The sequence below is a fragment of the Corapipo altera genome, unplaced genomic scaffold (assembly GCF_003945725.1).
Source record: "Corapipo altera isolate COAL_440 unplaced genomic scaffold, ASM394572v1 1, whole genome shotgun sequence".
NCBI lineage: Eukaryota > Metazoa > Chordata > Aves > Passeriformes > Pipridae > Corapipo > Corapipo altera.
The window spans coordinates 13,202,434-13,226,753 of record NW_020884873.1 but is presented as its reverse complement, the minus strand read 5'-3'; the positions used below and the strand labels follow the sequence as shown (position 1 = coordinate 13,226,753).

The window sequence follows — 24,320 nt, the reverse complement described above, 5'->3', positions numbered from 1 at the left end:
GTGAGGTAGGTATAATGAATAAGTCTAGATATATAGATAAATAGGCCTAGAACTGTAATCGAAACTCCTCTTCAACCTTCACCTCACAGTCAGCCCCAGCCAACTTAGTGGGCACAGGTAATAGGGAAGGAGGAGGGAGAGGAAGACATTTTCAAACAGAAAGGGTACAAGTGAAGTATTCAATTCCATTCCTCTTAGCTTGATACAGAACCAAATGAGAATGATGCACAAACAGCCTGCATCCCTACTCCTTTTACAGTCGGATGTTTCAAAACATGTGAAAACATAGGGCTGGATACTTATAGGAGGGCAAGCGTGTGGCATGATGACTGGAGAATACTCTCAGTGAAATCATGCTTCAAGCTTTTTTTTCTCTGCTGGTTAACCTCCTTCTCTTTCCCTCTTGGGCGACACTGTCTCTTTAATTGTAACATAACCACTGACCGTCATACGCGATGGGAAGCCATGAGGGTTCATTATGATATCTGGACAGATTCCTGTATCACAAAATGGCATGTCTTCCTGAGGAACAATCAGTCCACACACCCCTGCAGAAGAGAAAACATTTCAATTCACAAAACAGCAAACCACCAGCAGGGCTGACGCTCATCACCAGATTTTCTTTAGTGTTTTCCTCCTCCTCTCTTTCTCATGGATCACTTTTTACCCAGATTCATTACCATGACCAGTGCTCCCAACCTGCAGACTAGAAGAGAGCCCTTGTCACAGGAATCGCAAAATTAGCATAGGCTTACATAAAGCTCTCAGTGGTTTGTGAGTTAGCAAATTAGGAAAGAAAGTTTAGGTCCAGTTTTCGGAGGCAATCAGAAACTTCTGTCCAGTCAGATTGGAACACCTCAAGGGAGATCTGTTTTTTAAAGCTGATGCTATAATTTCCTGGGAAAAATATTAAGAAAGGTGGCCTCTTACAATATGTCTTTGGACATACAAAATTATTATTGATTTGAAATGTGTTTATCAGATGTATCTTTGCTAAATACTGTCAATAAAAACATACCAAGTTGGGACTTTGACAATGACTGAGAGGAGATAAGCAGGGGAAAATACATAAAAAAACCAACAATGATTTTTTCAGGTAACATTCATTTGCTGAGCAAAGACTGCTTTTGAGAATTACAAAGTACAATCCACTCCACAGATTGTTTTGATTTTGTCAGTCCATGAACACAAATTTTTCCTTTAAAAGTTTTGGAAGCTTTTTTTAGTCTCTATCAGTATTGGATGTAAAACAAAGAAAATCTTCCATACTCTACAACTATTGAGGAAAGAGTAAACAGAAACACACAAACTCATTTAAAATGGTCTATCATGCATCTCAAGATTTTCCTTACAACCCTTACAACTGTTTCTACAGTAAATTCTACAGATCAGTGCATTGCAGCTATAAATGATCAAGAGATTTGACATTCAAATTCAGGTGCTAAAATGCAGCTGCTTAAGCCCATACTCCTTTGAACCAAAGCTACTGTTTCAGCTGGACAATTTCTTCCAGAAGCCCTTAGAGCTGAAAAAGTCTGCAAGCTATTTGAGATCAGCCTACTGCAACTGTGCCAGAGCACACTTTGGGAACAGTCCTGGAGTGGAGGGGGCTCCTGGAAGACTGAGAGTACTGGTTACATCCCTAAAAAGGCATCCCCCGACCAGCCAGTTCACAGGGGGATATTGGCGTCTGCTCAGGAGGGAGCTCCTCTTCCACTGTCCAAGCAAGACAGGGATAGGTGTATGGGACAGTAGTTAATGGAATGAGAATGGTAAGTGTGGGGGAAGGGAGCAGGAAAAAAAAAGATTGGAAAGTCTGGGGCAAAGGAGTGTGTGTGCGTGCTGTTGTATTTAGTTTTTAAACCTACTGAAACTAATTTTCATTGTTCTACTGTGATAAATCAATAACATCCTTCCATCCCTCCCTTGCCAAGCAGCAATCATTTGCTAAAAATGAAAAAAAAAAAAAAAAAAGCAAACCAACTCAAAACAACACACCAACACCCTATCTCTTGTGTGCACAGTTTTTTGTTTTGTCCTAAAATTTTATACATACTTTCTTGTATATGTATTATGGTGCAAACATTTTGTCTTATTTGCATTTACTTCTAAGAAAGCATTAGGTTGCATCTGGACTTCACGGCACCTGTAAGCCAAAAATTAAATCTTAGCTAACTTAAAATTACTTTAGGCTCTGAAAACCTTTTATATGCCAAGCTGGTTCCCATAGCAGACAGCCACTGTGTTGTTTGTTTTGTGTGAAAGTGAATGATAAAAGATCCATGAAATCGACACAGAAAGGCAGAACAGCAGAAAGAACTGAGGGCTCTCCATCATAGCGGCTTCTACCCTCCGCTGACTTGTGTAACAATAGGACCTACACACCCAACTGCAGATCTAACACAGCTGTGCATTTCATTAGATGAAGAGCACTAGTGACACAAGTAAATAATTAACTTATTCTGGTCCGCTGACTGTGGTTATGAGACCAGTCATAGCTGACAGATTTTAATACAAGTTAACACAAAGACAGCATAATGAGCTTAGAAGTTAAAAACAAAATATTTAGACAGAATCCAGCAATGTGAAGCTCACTAGGCCATTTATAAAGTTTTCCGTTTTACAGAGGGAGAAAAAAAAAAGAAGAAAGAGAAAAGGGAAAGCTAAAAAGCCTCAATTCTAAGCTTCCGTATTTTAAGAAATTGCTGAGTTTTTAACAGATCTATAGCCCGTCTGTGTGTATTTAGAGGACAGAGAGAAGCTTCTTTCTCCCCTCTGATTTAAGAAAGTTCATTTTTACTCATTAAAAACTGTTAAAAAAGCTGAAAGGTACCTTTCCTACGCACAACACTACTTCTAGAAGCAAATAACTTCAATTCATTTTAAAATGTAAACCTGGTTTTATTTTGTGATCGCTTGCCTTCAGAAGCTCTTTGAGAGGCTAATGCTTGCAGGTCTGCACTTTAAGCTCCTGAATTTGCTACTCTTTTTCATGCCTGATCACTGAGCTGGGTTTGCAGCAAGGGAGTACCAGGCAAGCCAACAGCTGCAAAAAAAAGCGATCAAGTGAATTAATCCACGTAAGTGGAATTATCACTTGCAACTGGCTAATAAAACAGTAAAGAGAAAGGAAGAGGCTGGATTTAAAACAGCCTCAAATTCCAAATATTGCCCTGTTCAAGTATGAACTACATTTCACAACTGAGATGCCCAAGTACTCCTCATACAACATTCATAAATAGGGCACACTAAAACTAGTGGGCAATTTTGCTCTGTGGCTTTACTACAGGCTAGTATTTCTTAACTGTTACTGATTTAGACATCACATGAAAATTGATCCCCAGCGTTCACAGAGAACATACAAAATAATTGACTTGCATTTACTTCCCTTCCTCTCACAGTTTTTATATGCTGCATCTGAAATCGAGCAATAAGTGCTATACTGCAGTGGGCCTGAATTGGCTCTCACTTATACATTCTGGAGACTCATCTAGTACAAGAATCAAATTTTAACAACCAGAAAAGGCTGTAGACAAAGCAAAAAACAAAATTTTTTTTTAATGTGGATTAACTAGAAGGTTATATGTTTGAGCAAAAAAGCATCTAGCAGCTTGCAACATCTCATTTCTTTTCAACCGAAAACCAAATTAAATTCTAGAAAAAAACTTTGCACATCAATTTCATAATGTCACCTTAAGAGGGAAAATCAGTGAAAATGCTACGAAATTTTTACAACATCAAAAAGAAAAAAAATTGCATTAATAAGCATGGCAGCTTAATGCAAGGGTAACAGTTTAAATTAGAATAAACCTAAATCAGACATCTACAGTGGTTTAACATGCAAGTATAAAACAGCCATTGGCAGCGTTTTTCAATGCTATTGTATGCCAGCCAGTAAATGACAGCCCCCTGACTATGCATGATGGCCCCCAGCCCCACACATGTTATCAGCATCAATGCCGACAGCATCTCAAACCCATGTACCTCCACAAGGCCCTGACAGAGCATAAAGATCCCCTCACCCCTGTACTTTTGTCCTTTAAGAGTTTCTTTTCCTAATCAGGAGAAACTTGGGTTTCCAGAATTGCTGCCTTTCATGTCGTTGGTTTTACAGTTTGCTGACAGCCACGAACATACCCAGACTTGTAAAACCCCAGTTTAGCAGAGGGGGAAGGGGGGTGGATGGAAGGGGGCAGGGACAAAACACAACAGTATGGGAAAGTTTTTCACCGGGCTATGATAAGATGCCTTCTATACACACACATGCCAAATGAAAAAAAAAAATCATCAAATAAGTCAAAACAACCTAATATAGAAAACTAATTACTACCAGCAGGAGGGACATTAGAGAGCAAAGGAGACGAAGTGAATAGAAGCAGTAGTAATACCAGCTTCTATCAGCAAGATAAAAAGAAGAGCATTACTAAATGCACTTGTTTACTTATTCTAATGACATGGTGTCAAAAGAACTAAAACTAACTTGGAAGGCATCTATTTTTGGTTTACCAGATCTGCCAGAATTTGGGAATACTCCTGAGAAATAAGACTACGTCACATAATTAAGTGAAGTTGTAGCTGTAACACAGCGCTGTATATTATGGACAAGTGACAAACAGATCTGCAAAAATTAGTAAGGCTAAACAAAAAAAGTACAGCTGCTTCAAAACTCTCTAATTACATACTGTGTTGGCTAACTAAGCATAAAACAAGTCTAGAAGAAAAAAGTGCTGCATCGCATCAGCTTTGTTCAATATTGAATCATTCACTGATCTATCATATCACTTGCTACATCCCATTTGACATAAGAGGTAAAGAACAGAATTAAAATTAACAGATAAATAATGCATAAGTAAACTTGATTAGTTTTCTTATTAAAAACATCACTCTAAATGAGAGGAGGTGCTAGAAGACAATACAGTTTGTACACTGCTTTCCCATGAGCTGCTGAATGGTCTGATGTGATAAATTTGCATAGTCTGAAGCACACAAAGAGCTGATTAATTGAAACCCTTACAATGCTTCTGGAAGCAGCTATTGTAAAACAATAACCATAGGAACTTTACAAAATACACATGGCTGAATGAGTCAGGAGCTTAATAAAATGTGTGTTCAGGATACACTATTTGGAAACAGAATTAGAGATTTTTATTCTGTGCCATAAAACGCTAAATCACCCTAATTTCAGAGGTTCAGTTGAGGATTTACTGAAAAGGTCAGAAGGTTACCTGTTTGCTGCTTGAGATAAAAAAAATGCTGTGATTTTCTTAAGACAGCAAGCCAAGCAGTGGTTTTGTTAAAAATAAATAGAAAAAACGGTATGAGAAGTTTTAGTAGCATTCTTACATTTTCTCATATTCAACTTCTGAAGATAAAAATAAGCTAAGAAATCCCTACCTTTCCTGATGCCTAGTAACTACTAATCATCACACATTCCTGCAGTCGATAACAGCAAATTCTTCTTAATGCCACTTCAACCATTTAATTACTATAAACCCACTGATGTTCTATTAAAGTACTAAGTCCGACTTGTAACATGGGGGAAAATGACACAAGTAGCCATTTAAAACTAACATCTTATTTTACATGTTCTGCTTATACACACTGCACAAGTGCCCATTAAAAGGAGAAAGCTAAGTTGTTCTCAACTATGAAATTGGGCAGGCAGAAAGCAGATGCTCAAACTAGCAAAAAATTTCAGAAAGTAAGCAAGGTCTGACTTTGTTAGATAAGTAGTATTGTCATGAAGTTTATGTAGTTGACAATGCTGTGAATGGATTTTGTTTTGACACTAAAGAACATGGTTCATTTAGGAAAACAAAGACCATCTTTCATGAATTTAAACTTGCTTCCTTGTCTTTAGAGTTGTTTAAGTGCAGATACTTCAGAAAGGTTTAATCCTTTATCTTAGATCTTCAGCTATTAAAAAGCTTCTGTTTGCCAGTTCAAACAATCTCTTGCTTAAATACAGTTTTTCCACTCCTCAGGAATACTGTTCAGTATTGCTGCTTAGTTCTGTGATCTACAGGACCTTTGTTGGAGGTGTTAATCCTTTTTCACATGAGAGACTGAGAAATGTTCTTTCAGAGAAGTGTTATATTGCTTTTTTCACATCAAAGGAGCCCAACTTTTTCCTCATTGTGACTTGTAGCAAAGCAAGAGGAAATCTGGAAATATAATAATTTAGTTTGTATGGAACTCAGATGAAGCTTCTTTAGCTTAACAACTCTTTAGCCTTCTGTGCTTTGAAAAGTGAGTTTGCTTGAAGAATACAAGATTAAAACAACAAAATAATTAACAAAAAAGGTTTCTTTATCCTTCTGGAAAATATGTGATGCAATATAGTTAAAACAAAGTCCTGCAGCTCAGGATAAATCGTCTCTGGTAGGTAGCTGTTCATTTGTGAGATGGTAGAAGCTTAAAGACTTACAGACTACAGGGACAGTCCCAGTCCAAAGATCTTCCAGCAACATCCAGTTTGAAGATGAATATTGAAATAGAGCAAAATATTTGCATTTCACATGCAACACAACATGGTGGCCTCATTTGTTTGAGTTTTTTTTCCTTCTCCCCATATACTTCTTTCTTGACAGGCCTTGAAGGAAAGGCAACCTTTTACAGGCAGTTTGGAAGGCGTGCACTTAAAGCATGGACTCGTGCGAAAAGAGGGTGTGGTGGACACGCCAGAAGTGGTGACCCTTGCCAATACCATGTTGGCATGTGAGAGGACACAAAGAAGGTAGCAAACACAGAGGCAGTGACATAGATCTGTATTATTACAGAGGCCTACAAAATCTACCTACATATTTAACGAAAGGCTTTTCTGTAACAAAAGGCTAAAGCTGGTTTGTGAGATTTAATCTGTTGTATCCCAGACACTTTCTAATTCCCTTGCTCTGCTTCCTTCTGCCCCAGTGACAGAGCACAGCTTTGAAATACAAATCAATTTGGAATACAGGAAAAAGACCATAAAAAAACTTGAGACGTGGTTTGTGCAATCTCTTGTTTTGCATATATTTAATTATTTTCAAACTACTACTACTACTACAATTCCATAAAATCAAATATCATCTTCATGCATTCCTTCTAGAAAATAAAAATATTTCACAAAAAAGATTGACAATACAGACAGAAATATGCTTTCTCTCCTTCTCACTGAACCATGGTACTTGTTAGCTTAAGCTCATCATAGGTTTAAATGGCCCTATAACAGGCTTAAAGCTAACACTCACAAATTAAACTTGGAGTGGTAATCACCTGCATTAAGACAAGGATGAGAGAAGAATCCAGGGCTAATTAAAAATTCTCTCAAAGTTAAACTGTTAATACTATGATTTCTGTTTCATGATTGTCTATATTCTTCTGTTATGACTGATCCTTCCCTGGTTTGATGTCAGAGAAGGCTGAGACTAGATATAATTTTAAGCAGCTATCAAAGGAGATTTTTTTCTTTCCTTTTCATACCTTTTCTCCAGTTTTGTCATTGTCAGTATTTGGTTCTTCGTTGTATACTTAAGTCGCAAAACAGGGAACTGTTCTTGTCAGTATTTTTTCTTAGTATCTATCAAAGGTATCTTATCTTTATTTCTCCTTTCTCCCATTTACTGTAACATCTTTTCCCATAACACAATACAAGCCAGTGAACTGGGAGGTTTACTACCAGGAAGGCTATGTGTCCTAGTAGAATGTAATACTTTAGAATATGATCACTCCCCTGCTCACAAGGGATTACTACAGACTGATGTACTGCACAGCTACAAGCACATGCCTGCAAACTCTGTAACACAACAGCTGCAATGTTCCTGATGCAATGTCAGACTAATCATGGGTGCTCTCAAAGTTCCCTACAGCATTTCGGATATTGTTTTTCATGACCATGGGATTTCCACAGGTATTGGTTTGCTCTAGACTGCCTTATGTACATTTAGTGGTATAGAAGGCCCTCTGCACCCTAAAGAAATACTGCAGCCTGCCTGACACAATTCATTTTGCTTCTGTCATTCTTCCACTTTCTCTTCTCTGATGGTTCTAGATTTGAGGAGCATCCTTTCTCTTACTTTTTGAAGAGATATGAAAATCAGTTCCATTTAAATTCTGTTCAACTAACTATTTCAATAGGAGCACATCAATAGCCCAAATGAGGAGAAAAACTTAACTTGCTTAATTTTTTCATGCAAATCCCCATAAATATTTATCATGATTAACCAAGCAGCTTCTTTAATATAATTTGTAGGGGTTTGGTATTTTTTTAATTCTAGTAAGAAAAATTGTCCTGCAGAGTACCAACTGTATTGTTATATAATAACTTGCTGCTAAAATGCTGCTTATCACTTCTAAGGAGAAAGGTCTAATTAGGCGAAGCTCAAAATATATCAAGAAATAGGCTTTGCTCTAACAGCAGTCATAGGCTTTTAAGCACTGCACAACTTCACTGTGCATCAGACTAAAGAAGTACTTAAAAGAGACTCTAAACAAAATCTTCCTGAAGGAGGACCCTCCTTGAGAAAAGGAAGGAATAGGACAGTTGAATCATTGCAACTGTTCAGCTCTTTCTGTTTGCCTCTGAAGCTAATGATCTTTCTCTCATCACCTACCGAAACTATCCTATAAGGCTAAGAACTAGACTGGATTTTATAAGGAAAGTCAAGAATGTACTGCTGCTTCTTTAATTTTTTTAAACCTTTAACAGTACTGGTTTCCAAATCGCTTGGGCACTCAGTGAGAATAACTTCCTGCTTTTAGATCAAAAGCCATCTTAAAAATACAATTAGGAGAAATGTTTCAATGTGCATCAAAAGAGTTTCTATTTCTTAATGACAACAGAAACAATGGAAGTATTTCTTGAGAATACAGCGTTTCAAGAACCAGTTTTGTGGGCCTGTGGAAAGACACTGTGAAGTACAGGTGACCTTGGAGAGAGGTGGAGAAAAACTGCATTCACTAGTCTTATAGATAACACACAAACTTGAGGCAACACCTGGTAACAGCTGACATTGTGACCAACTACTGCCTTCTGCACCCATTTTATCTCTTCTAATTGACAAGCTTGCTCTGGGTAGATGTCCTGATCACCTAACCTGGAGACTGCAGAAATGTGGATTCCTGTGGTTAGCTCTGCATCTCATGACAGAGACACAGTCTTTCACTTCAGTTACACCTGGCCATCTCATTGCCACTGATGCTCTTGTACTTCCATAGCCCTGGAAAGTCGTAAAGGAGTTCAAGTTTGACTTCAGGCTACAGACATGAGTAAAGAAGTGAACAGTGGCATGGAACATTATAAAAATGTCACATTCCATAGGAATCACTTCTTGCTTGTGCCTGGGGTCAGCTGTGAGCAACCACTCTGCCTACCTCTTTCAATCACGCAAGCACTAAATATGCTGGAGGTGATTCTGTTTAAGCTTCACTTAAGAGAGCTCCAGAGCTGCATACTGCCTGTCTACTAGTGACATATGCTGCAGTTTCATCTCTTATCATTGCCTCAGACCTACATATGGACGCTGTCAAGTACCAGATCTCTGCTGACTCCAGGGCATATTTGCTCACACAGTTCTTTGGTTCTGATCCAAGAATACAGGATCATAACAAATGAATTGGTGAATCAGCACAAGATCAAACCCAACATGATGCTGGGAGAAGAGTGGGACTGTGTCACAAGGTGCTGAAAGGGATGCTTTAGGGGAAGTTCCTCCTAACAAAAACACTCTCTCCCATGTGTCTTCTGACAAAGAGAACACTGCTCACAAAAGGCCAGCTGGTTTGCAAGATGTCCCTTAGCTAGTACTGCAATTTGATGTATTTCTGCAAAGTTCATTACCTGCAACTAGTTTTAAGTATTAGTGTTTCAAATCTAAACAATGTCCTCCATTATTTCCTCAGTTCCCTCCCTCTGCTCTCCACACAGGCCTAGAAGATACTTATGTCACTAAATGTCAGAGGCTAGTGTGCTTCACACTCAATGTTCTGCTTCCAGTTCCTCAGAAGTCAAAGCAAGGAAGTAAGTTTTTATTGTAGTAGTTATTAAGGCAGGATCACAAGGGGTGTATGTGCTGCAATTAAAAGGATTTGGTAATATCAAACTCTTTACCTCCCCACCACATTTGACAAGACACCAATCAATCTTCTCAAACCAAAATAAGACCTAAAAATGTAACAAGATTAGAACATTCAGGTAAGAGCACAGCACATACTGTAAGGCAGAAAGTCATGCTGCAAATACTAAAAATCTAGATTTTCCAAGTGTACAGAGAGATGAGAACATGCAAAACCTGTCCCCACACTGAGACCAACAGGATTAAAACATGTTTTTAAATTAGTAACAGTCAGACTGTTTTCAGTTACTTCTTTCTTAACATCCCTCTCACACTTCCCAACCCTTAGAGATTCAGAGAGAATGATCTGAAACATTTTTTCTGACATTAGGGTCAAAGGGAGTCCAATGTAGATAAGAAAACAAGCTACCGATTTTCATCTTACTACTGACATTAAATTTGAGAGTTACATGTCACCAAGCAGCTTCCTAGCAGGAACCCATTTTCAGTTTTTGGTTTGAAGATCCAGAGGTGCTCCAGATCATGTCCCAGGTGTATTTTTAAAAACATTTTCATTTTCTTTGCGGTCTCTGCTGATACACTCCTAGTTGTGTTCCTGATTTGCTTCCCTTTCACACCGCTGCTCTGAGCTATCTATCTTCAGTCTTTAGAGCAGTATGTCTGCACAGATGACTGCAAACCTTCCATTTAATCTCTGGTCTTTTCTGTCTGTTCAGAATAGGCCTTTTCACTCTTTTCTCCAGTTTCTCTCTCGATAACCCATTGACAAACCTATCACCTAAACCCAAATTATCACCTTGGAAAAAAAACCCCAACCAAACCTCAACCTACTTTTTTTATTTTATTTTATTTTTTCTATTTTCCAGATTCATAAGTCCACTGAGAGGTGAACTCAAACAAAAAAAGGAATATGGTTTTCTGTCACTGTATTCATAAAAGACCTGAACCAATCAATGAAAACATGGATGATGATATTGTGTATGTATAGTGGGCATACACAACATGAATTTATTTTTATTAAATGTGTAGCTTACCTTTCTGCCCATGACGACTGCTAAATTTATCTCCAATTTCTGGACGTCTAGTTTGCCTCAGCAACATTTTGATCAAGAAAGCATCCTCTGCATTTGATGAAATCATTACTTTTTCAATGTAAGAGTCAGTGGCGCCTTTGTAGCTAGTAGAAGAAGCCAAAAACATTAGTTTTACTTCAATGAACCAAACACAAGTTGCAAACAACTACCTGTGTATTGGTAAGCTTCTGGCCAAACTGTAATCTTGGAACTTTTATATATATATATATATAAAATCTTTGCTACCCATACATAAGTTTACATGTAAGTTCCAGAGTATAGTATATTTCTGGAAAATAAAAGGTTCAAGAGATACAACAGAAACTAAGGGAGAATTAAGCTGAGCCTGTAAAGAACAAGGTATATTTTTTTGTCACATGGGCACTTCTTGACAGCAAAAGCTTCCTTATGTATTTTAAATTTCTTGATCTTCAGTTAAACAAAAAAATGCTAAATATAGAGTTATAATTGAAGAAGAGAGTTTAAAAAATATACCTTGAATATTTAAGAACAAAATTATATTGTTGCCTCACTTCTTAGTAATAAGTTTGTGCAGTAAACCTAGAGCTTTCTATTGTTTATGAAACACAAAAATGTACAGCAAAGCGATTTCTGCCTTTCTGATCTGGGCACCACTTGCTTGCCTTTCTCTCTGCTAATTTACCAAACTGTCAAGGCTATTCCTGACGAAACAGTGACAAGCCCTTCATTATTTATTTATTTTTACATTTAACACAAAATTTTAATCTCACACTTCAGAAGCCCTTTCTGGTTCTTTCAGGACAAGATGGGAAAACCTCTTACTGATTGTTCTTTCCCATTCACTGGTGCCTTTCCAATTGGAATAGCCATAATGAGCTGACTGTCAGCCCCTGAGATAGGAAGATTTCCATCTCCTGGTCTCCTGCCTGGCAAGGCAAAGGCTGAGCACCAGCCAGCACTGGCCATTTTCTGTGGGAGCCAGTATGGAGGACATGTGCCACCTCCCTAAGTACACACATGTTCTCTGCCCTCCCACTCATCCTGCTTTTCTCCTGTTTCTCCATCATTTCATCATGAGTGACATCTCTTCCCTCTTCCACTATTTTACCTCTCTCCTCACTTTCTCCTGCAAACCTACTCAGGGATGCCTCTCTGTGCATCCATCTTAAGGAGAGTTCCTCCCTCTCTTCACAATTCCAGTGTTCCAAGTGTCAGAATCTAACTTATTAGTGATTAAGTAAGTGGCCACACACTTCTGAGAATAACCAAGGCCCTGAAAAATCAAGGCCCAGAGAACTCGATCTAATTTGCAGAGGGAAGTTTATTCCTTTGAGTTTTCTAGAAGTTACTATTTTCCCAGATACTTTTCCTCCGTGTACCTTCCCCAACTATAAAGTTATGTTGCAACATACGTTACTGGCACATCTTTGTACTGTGGCTGCTGAGGCACACCGCTTCCTTCCAGAGGTGTCTGGGTCACAGTTGGCATAGATTTGTTCACAAGGACTTGCTTATTTTCTACTTTTTCACCTACAAAGATCAAGAAAAAAAAAGCACCATGAAATCCTATCTGGCTACCTGTGTTAGAAATACATTTTAAGCTTTAAAAAAAATGGTAAGCTACAAAACAAACTGCGAGGAACATGCCCAGGAAGTATGCCATGTTATTTTACTAAATATTGTATGGTAAGGGAATCATTAAACTAGCTTTCTTTAGTAAATCAAAACAGAACAGCTTGCATGTTGGGTGCACTGAGAGAACAGCTATTCAACATACTCTGGTCAAAAGACTGCACAAAAAATACCTGAAGTCATCTGTTTTAAGTATGGAGAATATTAACAAGCAACCCTTTAATGAACAAATTTTAGAAATTCACATCTAAATTTCTGACATCAATCTCTCCCTGCATTTACATATTTCTATTCATTCTGGTGTCATACATAGCTTTTTCCCACTCCATTCCCTTATCCTGCCCCTCACATAGAAAACAAATCAGTAACATGCACAGTGATACAACTGCACACCAAGTACCTACCTCCCATTTTCTTCGCAAAATTACACTAAACTTCAGTGTGTGCCTCTTCTGTCCATATGAACCATCTCAAATAGGTTTTTACCCACATGCTGACAACAGTCTCAGTCTGGAGTCCAACCCAGTCCTATATACCCTAATACTTCGGAAGATTCTTGCCTTTTTTTTTCTTAATTAACTTTGAAAGCTCCATTGTGATATGCTAAAGAGCAAAACTGACCCAATAGTGTAGATATAATGGAATTAAGTTTAGTGCCTTTTACAACACCTTTCTTACTGGATCTCAGCAGATCTATTAAGCCATTTTCTAACTGAAGGATGACAGTATGGGAGGATTCCTTCTCAAATCCATTACCATTGGAAAGTTATACACCTATCCTCCTACGTAAATGTAGTTGTATTTATTTTCTTATCTCTCTCCAAACATCTTTCTAAAGTGTTAAAACCACACGATTTTAATTCCTCAAACAACTTCATTAACTGACAGCATGCTAGGAAATTTTGATGCGTGAAATCAAAATAGCAAGGAATCTATTTATATCCTTAAAAAACCAACAGAACACGAGAGACAACTTGCAAAAAACTACGGTACTAAAAGTTTGCCAGTTTGGGGATATAAGAAGAATACAAGCTCTAATGCTTCGACAGATTCTCACTGCTAAAGAGTCACTCTTCTACTTAAATATAAAGCTTCCTTTTCTAATGCATACCCCCCCCCCCCAATGACTGGTACCACGCTGCTTTCAGGACCCTTTTTTTATTTTCCATTACAATACTGTCAACCTTCACGACAAAACCCCAAAACACTAAGTGTAAAACCAGGCGCACAAGAAATAGTAACAGAGCATTAATTTCTACTAAGATTCTGAACATGCCATGAACGAACATGCAGTTTGACATACCTGGAGAGCAGATACCATCAGCATCTAAAATTTCGTGGCGCCAGATTGGTTTCCGGGTAGCTGCATCCAACATTGGACCCATAACTTTGTCAAATGTCTGGTTTGTGTAGCGCTTCAGCGTACACTTGGCGTTCTTGTATACAAGACACCTTCCAAAACCTAAAATGTAACACAAACAAGAAGGCTGATCCACCTACTGAGCTACAGAACATAAAATATTTTTTAATTAGTTAGATTATTCATTGGCTTGAATATGCATAACATTGTACCTGGATACCTAGTGGTTCACAATTTAAACATCAGACCACATATGATACTTTTTTTAGACACAGGACTACAGTCCTATTCTGAATTGTGCTCATCTGCTTCTGTATCTCTGCACACACAGGCACACATCATTTCTCTTACCTTTGGTGGTCCCCAGTGAGACCAAACATAGAAGAAGAGACTGTAACAGGACAAGAATAGCATCTCTTCCTTTCATGAGTTCTAAGAAACTTGAACTTTTACTCATGTTTGTGGCTGACACAAGCTAGTCTACCAGGAAAGTACTGATTGAGTGTTTAACATAAGCATCCCATTACTCACTTGTTTTTTTCCCAAGTGAAAGAATTCTGAATTACATATATTGTTATAAAATAAGGGGTTTTTTGGCTTCAGATGAGAAAAGTAGCATCTCTGGAATTTCTCTCCAAGTACAGCAACTAATCATGATACCAAAGACTTTAATCACATTTAGAATTACAGACAATCAAGAGCAAGGCTTTCTAGTAATTCTGCGTTAATTCAGCTTATTTGAAAGATTGTTATGGTCACATACAGTACATCTATATTTTTAGATTATGTCAAGCAACTCCTGACAAGCACCACAGCTCTCCCTGTAAATGTTACCAGTCTACCAGAAAACATTCAGTTTTAAATCATGCCTGTTGTTGTTTTAGAAAAGAAGGCATAAATTAAATGCAGCAGACATTAATGCCAAAGATACATGTCTAGGAATACTATTATTGCTGCCTAGCAACTAGGAGGAAGGGAGCTGGAGGGGGGGGAATGAAGTGATGGAAGAATCTGATTTTGGCCACCCAAAACTAAAACCAATTTGATCACTGCACTGGGTCTGCTCTCAAAGGAATTTATTTAGAAAAGAGAGAGAAGAGAGACTAAGTTTTCAGGCAACTCTTCTCCAACCCCCAGCAGCATTAACATAAAGCCCTGAAAAAGTGTGGAGAGAGAGCACACATGGGTTTCACTTAACCTTCTCTTTGGTGCTTATGTACATTTACTTAAAATACACTGTGCTGCAGAGTTGATATTTTTTTAAGGAAGTGGGTCATTAGTTTAACTCTGAATAAATGCTGAATTATTTTGCTTTGGACAATCCTATTATTTTCTCTCAGAAAGTAGGCAATACTGCTATTGCTCCTTCAGAGCAGCAAGCTCACAACAACACAAACTGCCTTGGGTTCTATTCCTTTCCTAAATATATTCACAAGTCTAACTTCATCTATTGCTTGTTACTGGCGAAAATAATGAGACCTCTCTGTTAGTAAAGAACAAAGGTTCAGGTAACCATCTAAAAAGCAACCCCAACAGAACAGACTAACTAATACCTTATGGTTTTTTGTAAACTAAGTATTTACACTTTTTTATTTGAGGTCAGAAGTTAGTAATCTTTCTTATACTATCTGGGCTCAGAAGTCTATTTGAGTGTTGGCAACTTCACCACACTACTGCAAGCATGGAATTACAATCACTATTCACACAGAAAACAAACACAAGCATTCGAACGAGTTTTGGAATTCAGTTTCTTAACTGGAGATCTAATGCTTACAACTGCAATAAGAGTTATTACAGGATAGCACTACAAGACAACAAGTTTATCAGAATATGTATTGGAGCACACACTAGAGAAGTGGGAAAGAAGTGATGGTTCTTACCTCTGTCCAAAGAGGCCTTATTTAAGACAAGAGCATCTTCAATATCATAACCACTGTAGCTCATCACAGCGACTGTGGCATTCTGTCCAGCAGGCAGTTTCTCAAAATCTATCAGTTCTATTGTTTTTGTTTTTACCATTGGCTTTTGTGGATAGGCTAGGAGATACATAAGAGTATCTATCCTGTTTCTTTGATTGTATCCAATAGTACCTGCATGTAAGAGAAAAACAAAAGTATGTGAACATTAGTGAGTTTTCTAGAAATGTTTTGGCCAAAAAATTACCTAAGTGCAAATTAACTAAAACCACACAGAAATTCTTCAAGAAAAGAAGGGGAAAAATTTATAAAAGAGACCAAATCAAAACAACTTTACATTATTATATTTAAATAAACATGTAAGTAGTTTCTTCATTTAAGCTTCCAGAAAGAATTATTTAGTTTTTCTTGAAAAGGGAAAACCTAAGCATCAATACAGAAAGAGCTACAACAAAAAAAAGCCATTTGACTGAATGCAAATAAGACTTTTTTTTAATCATGACACCAAATACTGCAAGTAGGAAGTTTGCTTTTATTGTTCTCATATCCACAAGAGGGGTTTTTTTTTGTGGAGTTGAACTTGTGTTTCAGAGACCTGATCCAAAATTTCATGAGAATCAATAGAAAGACTATCACTGAGTTCAAGAGGAACTGTGGATCAGGTTCTGCGTCTTCCACATCATATTTCCTTCCTTTTTCTGGGCAATAATTAGTTCAACAGTAGCCTATGTTAGAATGTGACAAAGCATGAACAAAGCATACCATTAGCAGTAGCCAAGACTGATTTACTTTCTGAAGTTAGAAACATCATTGCTAAAAGGACTACAGTAGAAGTTCACTCATAATAAATTTGTCTTTTTACATGAAATTAATTTTAAATTTACAGTTCAGAATTCAACCCTTTGTATAGACCTCCCAGCTTGAGACTGAAATTTTTGGCCCTGTCCCATCAGACTGCCAAAACGTCTTCTGAAATCTGAGGAGAAAATAATTAACACCCAGCAGGGAAACATAAACCGTTGTGTGGCAGAACAAAAGTTAAGGCAATCGTATGTTATGAGAGTTTGCTGTACCACAACTATGCTATGTCTCTGAGCAATTAAGAAATTATAGTCTGAGAAGTTGTTTTAAAGTTTTAAGCGCTAAATATTCTGCAGTGCTTGTGCTTAGGATGTAAGTCTTTCAAAGGCTTTTCTATTTTCTCCTGCAATTTCAGACTCTGGTTGCTTTCTTGGAAAGGTCACAGTAGTCAGTGTATAACGAAGACTTCACTTAGCCAGAAAAGAGCACATCTGAACACAAATCTGTCCATAGAATAGGTCAGCTTCACATTTTATATGCATCTACTTGCAACTTCCAAATGCCTGTATTTACATGAAATGTCTAGAAAATCAAATCTCTAAAACCAGGCAGCATTATGAGTATTTCCAAAGACCTATCCTGTCCTTGCTACTAAGCTCTCTCTCCCAAATCACAATAGGTCTATCCTTCCCAAGGTTGAGAACGGAGAGACAGCTCAACAAATACTGTTTGAAAATGAACTGTTACAGCAGGCTCTTCCACACCTGTTTTTTTTTTAGTTCTGGAAAGTAGATTTGAAGCCACAGGAACAGCTTTTTCAAATGACAAGAAAAATCTGGTAGAGTTGACAGGCTTTACTTGTTTCTTGCTTTTCAGCAGTTGCTTTTCTATCTTTGTCTTGGATAAGAAAATTAACCATCCTTGAACAGTATTTTTTGTCTCCAGTAAGACACAAGTTGGTAGGGCCTGGATTCATCAACACTGAAGACCTTTGCAGTCACCCCACTGTCTGAAGGCTCTACTATTTCTAATATTCTCTTAGAATTCAATTAGACATTGTTTTTGTTGTACTTTGATTAAAAAACCCTGGTTTTCCCAGTATACAGATAGGAAAATCTACTTCCAAATTAAGAACTTAAAGGTTTAGACCATTTTTCCCTCTGCATCTAGAATGAATAATCTGTGTGCTTTCAGTACAGGTTGTCTACTGTAAAGCTCATCTTAAATGATTCAAAGATAGGTACGTTTTCCTGATGTTGAGAAAGATCTTTTCCAGAGCAAGTCATGCCAAACCTCACTTTTGAAATCCTTGCAATTCTTCTCTCCTCTGAGATGGTTATATGGGGCACCTGCTACGGTTCACTGGTTGGGGATGCTACAACATGATGAAGTCTGGAGCACCAGATAGCTACACTTGTCCTTTACACCCCCGTAACAATCTGTGTAAGTCTCCTCCAAACCAAGGATTTCAGATGACACCTTTACATATTTCAGGTAATGCAAATGATTTCTCTTCAGATGTTTCACATATTTCAAAGCTTGTATTTTTATCAGAGGTTCAGGTAAGTTTAAGAGAACTGCTACTGTTCAGGAGACAGGAGAGACTGACATTACTGAGATTTTGAGACTCAGTAATAAACTGTATTCAGGCAATTCTTCAGGACTCAAATACCATATCAAATGGAAAACATAAACATATATATCTATGACAGATATCCTAGCAGGAAAGAAACTGGTTAGAGAATGATTCAAGAGTACAAGTAAAATAAATTAACCAAAAAAGCATGCCATATATTATTCCTAATTGCTAGGATTTAATGGTTTTACAAATAATGTTCTCTCTAAACTGGGCTAACAAACCACAGCCTTAAACCACAATCTGCTTATTTAAAATAAAGCAGCAGCTCTCTTCTGAGGACTGGTGTGTTGGGACGAGACCTCTGTGTGGGCACTGAAATGAAGGATGTCACCAGCTTTATTTCTGTTTTCTCTCTGAAAGAACAGAGCCCTTGTTTGCTCCAGCCAAACAGTCAAGGAAAAGTAAAGTATAATTAAAGTTCACCATAACAAACCCTGCTCACAATGACTTGCATTTATAATTATCCCAACAGCAAGAACCAATTTTTTTCATTGGTAATTAGCCCTGGTTAAAGCAAAACACACAAGGTTGACCTGAATACAACAAAGATAATTTTCTTGCTTTTCTCAGTACTTGACATATTCTGAATGCACGTGTGCATTCCTTCCTTTTTTTCCATTTCCTGTCAGATTTTCTCTTTCTTTTAAAGTAGTGTTTGATCATTCTTCAGTGTGAAGTAATCACTATAAAAGTGCTATCTACTGATATTTAGCATAAATGAGGCATTGTTATTCTGATGCAGAAAGTTTTGAGAACACACCAGAACAAACAGCCAGCTAAAATGAGTGTTAATCCAATTCTCTGGTGTATTATTTACAGCAACATTAAACTGTACAGTCACAATCAACAAGGATACAGAAATCAACCTACTTGAGCCAAAAGGGCTATTACTGCACATGCCAAGAAAAGAAATGCTGTATTTCTGTATTTTCCCTGTTTTCACCATGGATTTTCTACTATTCTGTCCTTTTATATGAGCACAAACCAAGAGAGGAAGAAGTACACTTTTTAAATGCTGTAGTAAACCTTGTGGAGGGAGCTCCAACTCTGCTCAGAAAGATTTTCACAGTACATGTATTAAATGATCTGGATGTTAAACATCAGTAATTCTCCTTTCACTGTATAAAAATTAAGAAGTAAGTTAAAAAGATTACGGGTAAATGGGGGGAAGTAGTTTGGCTGATTTGTGTCTCAGCATGTCTGTGCCTGCTACCAGGGAGAGATGTCAAAATGAGACTGTCACAGAGCACAAACACTCCTCAAAGAGCAGTGGCAGAACAGAGCTGTGGCCACAATGCACCCAGATCCAGCTGTGATGACCAGCAACAGCTGTTTTTGCTTTGAGGTTGTTTAGATTCTCTGCCCATAGGATAGCTGTACAAAATTCGGGAGGACCCTGGCTCTCAGTCCATCAACAAACCTTTCACAAGTGTCAAAGACCAAAAAACCACCAGCCCTCAGTTCCTTGAAGCACATTATTCTTCTCCACTCAATTTTAACACATTCTGCATAAGGCAAAGCCGTATATAAAGGGCTCTACTACTTCACAGAAGCAAAGCAGAATGTACATGATACAGTAAGAGTTGTTTTTTTTTTTGTAATATCATAACACTTCACAGTCACAGAGGTAGTGTGTAAAACCTTCTATTTTTCTATGGAATTAAAAATATCAATTTAAAACTATTTCCCTAACTGTAGAAGCCCTTGATCCTCTTAAGCATTATTCTAGCAACACATGGAATGCAAACAGTACAGCATCTTGTATTTTAATCTTAAATACTTCTGAGATTTTAAGCTACAACTGTTAATCTTGTACTGAAATGTCAACACTCAACTGAGGTCCTTGAAGCTGTTGTTGTATTTGCCACCTAACTTCCCCTCAGTCATACAGTTCAACCTGCAACATATGATAAATTATCTATGCTATAAGTGAGGGATTTAATTTCAATTTAATATTACTGAAATCCAGTTTTCTCACTAAGTGCATCCAAGATGATCACTCATCTACCCATGAAAGGGAGGTATTTTTCAGGACATTTAATGCTACCCTAAAGAAACATTAATATTTTAGGACTTGTCGGGGATACCAGATTTCAGACCCCATTGCAAGCTCTGATGTCCACTGTCCATGTACTTGTGCTTTCACACCTTTCCCTGGCTTAATGTTGCTTAAAAAAGAGCAAAGACTGTCCAAAGCTGCTGGCACAGCCCTGTGATGTAGTCAGAGGGGGTGGGTCAGTGTTGAGAAGCTCAAGGCTCTCTTTTCCCAGTCTGAACCCCAGGGTTCCTTCCATTCCCCCAGGTTTTGACAGCTGAGGGAGTGACACAGAGGTCTCACATATCAATTTCCACATGTTGGACCAAGACCTGCTCTGCAATTTCAGTGTGGGGAAAGAAAGCACAAAAGGTGGATGGTTACTTAAAGGTGAGCGTTTGAAGCATCTCTTCATAAAAATAAGAGAAAAAAGTATGTGCAATGTTTCAGGAATATCCCCTAGATCTCATTTGGTCAGTAAGTGTAGAGAAAATCTTTTCTGCCCCTATATATTGCCACTTATGGTGGCTTTTATTAAAACAGTTATTAAAAAAGCTTCAGGTGTTTGCAGATACTTCAGACAGAGCAAAATATAGCTCAAGTCATGTGCCAACTTTTAAAATGTACTTTTATCTAGCTGCTTATTCTTTCAGTCAGGTGTTTTGTCATAACAAACTGAAACAAAGGCTTTTTTTATTGCTCAAGATATTCAATGGCTTTTGTGTTCCTCGCGTCAGCAGGAACGTCAGAGGATTGTATCCAAGGAGCTAAATGTGCAAGACCTAGGGTCAAAGCAGCTGAATACACCAACCTCAGAAAACACAGACAATGAATTGCAAATGACACTCAAAACAAAACGGGGAAAAAAACCTTCACACAGAAAACTACAAAAGAACTCCACAGATACTGAATTGGCTTTCTGTACACACTGATCCTGCTTAACTGTGTGTGGTAACTAACCAAACCTTCTGAGACTAATAGTCATAAAATAGAGACTCGGGGGTGGGGGAAAGATAATGGGACGGGGAAGAACTGTAAGGAAAAAGACTGCCTTGCTCCTCTTCCCCCCCTCCTCCCTTTTTTTTTTTTTTTTAATTTAAAGGGAGAACATACATCTGTTGCTATTTTCTTCTGTTTTGATGCGTTGAACATGACAGTTCAGCATAAGGCAGTTACTTCGCTATTAATTATGCTGAAGAAGCCTCACAAAAGGTGCAGTGTTTCAGTTTTGAACACACAGAACAAAACAAAAGGTTTAGTAAACCCAACTGAAGTGTTAATTTCTTCATGACACAAAGTTGTGCCACTGTAGCTCTCAACTTGCAAGCAAACCATCAATACAAGACATGAAAGTAGCAAGTACAGCACTAGTCTGAATACAGCTGTGTGAACCACGTATGACTGCTCAGGTCCTTTGTGGTACTTGCTCTGGCTTGATTCTGAGCTGTATGACTTGGATGCTTTAATGCTACTTTAGCTGTGTTTTAAAGGAAGGATTAGAACTTACCTGGTGTCAATTACCCACAACAGCAAATTTACAGAACAGTTGGGTTTGAGTGACCAGATATGACACTGTCAGATTACATGAGAGGAAATTAATTTTGTTTCAATCACTTTGCTGAGGCATTAGTTGCCCTCTTCATCCAAAACAGAAAAAGTCCAAAATCTAAACTACAGTTGCAGAAAGTGCTCAAGTAACTAATCACTCTCTTTCACATTTCGATTCTTCTTACTCTCTGATGTCAATGTTAACTATTTATATATTTATTTTTAGGTCACCTACTCAACTACTCAGGGAAATGCTCCCCAATCTCTGCTCTGTCTCTCTTTGTGAGTACACTTTTTAAATCTTTTTGTCTGGAAACACACAGTACATCACAGCATAAAGAGAAAAAATTCCAATCCTGCAGCCATGCCAAAAACTCGAAAGTCATGACGATCATCAATAAAATCCAACAAAAAAAGCAGAAGTGTCCCAGTTTATCCAATTTTTCTTTTAAGTCTTAAGACCTGCAGATATGGTCTTCAAAAAGTAAAACTAACTGGCATTTTTTTCATTTTAATTTTTCCAACTTTCAGAGGTAAACTCTTTTTTCCTCAAAGCTAAAGAAGTGCTCTTTTACTTTTTCTAGCATAGCTTTTACGTTAACAATTTCTCTGTTTGTCACTTTTGCTACATAGCTTCAAAAACTATATAACATTTCAAAAAGGAATAAGAAAATAAAGTCTTACCCATGGCTTGTTTCCCCATGGCACATTGATAAGTGTTTCTCGGGGACTGGTTGTGGTGAGGATATGGAATCAGCCCAGCACAGACACCAAGAAGCGTGAAAGGCTCAATCTCCAAATGTGTTGTATCTCTTAAAAAAAAGAGTACTAATTATGGCAGGCTTGTGAACAAACAAGTAGAATTTATTTAATTTAATCTCATAAGACTTCCAGTTCTGTTCAGGAACATGTAAGTCAGTAGGACCTTAAGATATGGATTCATAATGGGATTTTTATTTTTATTTAAAAAAAAACCCAACAGCAACTTTCTTCTGACTAAGTGTTTCCATATGAAAAGAAATGAAGGAGAAATAACTGAGGGTTTATTCCATCATGGGAAAAAAAGCCTCCAGATAACAACAATCTGAGGGAGCTCAGTAAGACAATAAAACATCAGTTTATACAGTAAGACCTAAAATGCATTAAGGAATGTCTCCTCATGTAATGAGAGTCTTCCCTGTTAGATTACTAACCTCAGAGATCCAGAAATCCGCTGGGGAGATGGAGGAATGAAGAGCAAGACAGAGTGCAGTATTGAAAAACACTAGAAGTGTAGTTTTGGTTTTCCAAGGTTAGTTATATAGCATCAGTTAAAGGGAAAACATCTGTGTCCAAACCAGACCTAGTGCCACAGCTGATATGGCATAATGAAACACTATTTGAAAAGCTCTGCAAATGTTTTGGAAGTGATTGTATTGTTAAAAGACAGTAGTGATGAGAAGTAAAAAGACAAGGGTAAAGGAGTAAAGACTGAGAGATGACAAAATTTGTTCTATCTGGTATGAGGTTCATGGGAGAAAGTCCATGCTCAATAAAGACAATTAAATCATAGCAAGCATTGGGATGCAAGTGGAGTGACTAATAACTAAGGATGAAGTGTACAATAAAACTTGGCTGCAGCAGATATGAATTTAAATCAAGATAAGTAACTAGGAAATGGGGAATTATGAAACACAGATAATTATAACCAAACCTATTCAAAGCCTATCTTTCCTGTCCTGGATTTATTACACAGAGCTTGGGTTTAGGCATACATTGCTTCTCCCACACATCTAAACCCAGTGCATTCTGAAAATCCCATCTTTAATGTTTGACTTCTCTTGGAAGTTTTTTGGAAGACTTTCCCTTAATTATTTAAACGCATTCATTTTTTTACTAAACTTTGAAACCTTGCAAAGGAAATGACTGGAAAAATCTTTATTATGAGAGCACTATAAGCTCACAAAGGCTGAGGAATTACCCACAAGTACATACAGGCCTAAGACAAGTGCCAGCAGGAACTTATATAAACAATGTATGTACTACTGGAAAAAAAATGCCATCTGAAAAGTGAAAAAAAAAATCTGGAAACCCTGAGAAGTAAGCCAATGAAACCCTCTATCAGTCCTAGAAATCTTTATAAATCACAAATATGCTTGAGCAACCTAAAAATCACCTGCTAGCAGAAAATAGCCACTATTTTCTTTCACTTGTTAACTAGAGCCTGTCTTAAGAAAATACAAATGGTAGAATCCCAACTGCAGTCAAGTAATAGTAAAATGGTCTCAAGAGCCAGTAGCAAA

The 24,320-nt window shown here is 37.6% G+C and overlaps 1 protein-coding gene across 2 annotated transcripts in view; it reads right to left on the bottom strand.

The window, feature by feature from the left end:
* The window catches only part of POLR3B (RNA polymerase III subunit B), a 75,470-nt gene that overhangs the window by 13,826 nt on the left and 37,324 nt on the right, over positions 1-24,320 (bottom strand). For both annotated transcript variants that reach the window (XM_027664939.1, XM_027664949.1), the window contains 6 exons: positions 22,723-22,850; positions 15,980-16,189; positions 14,043-14,201; positions 12,520-12,637; positions 11,087-11,229; positions 445-548 (listed from right to left, as the gene is read on the bottom strand). In XM_027664939.1, the coding sequence (XP_027520740.1) occupies positions 445-548; positions 11,087-11,229; positions 12,520-12,637; positions 14,043-14,201; positions 15,980-16,189; positions 22,723-22,850 (862 nt within the window). The remainder of the gene's footprint in view (positions 1-444; positions 549-11,086; positions 11,230-12,519; positions 12,638-14,042; positions 14,202-15,979; positions 16,190-22,722; positions 22,851-24,320) is intronic.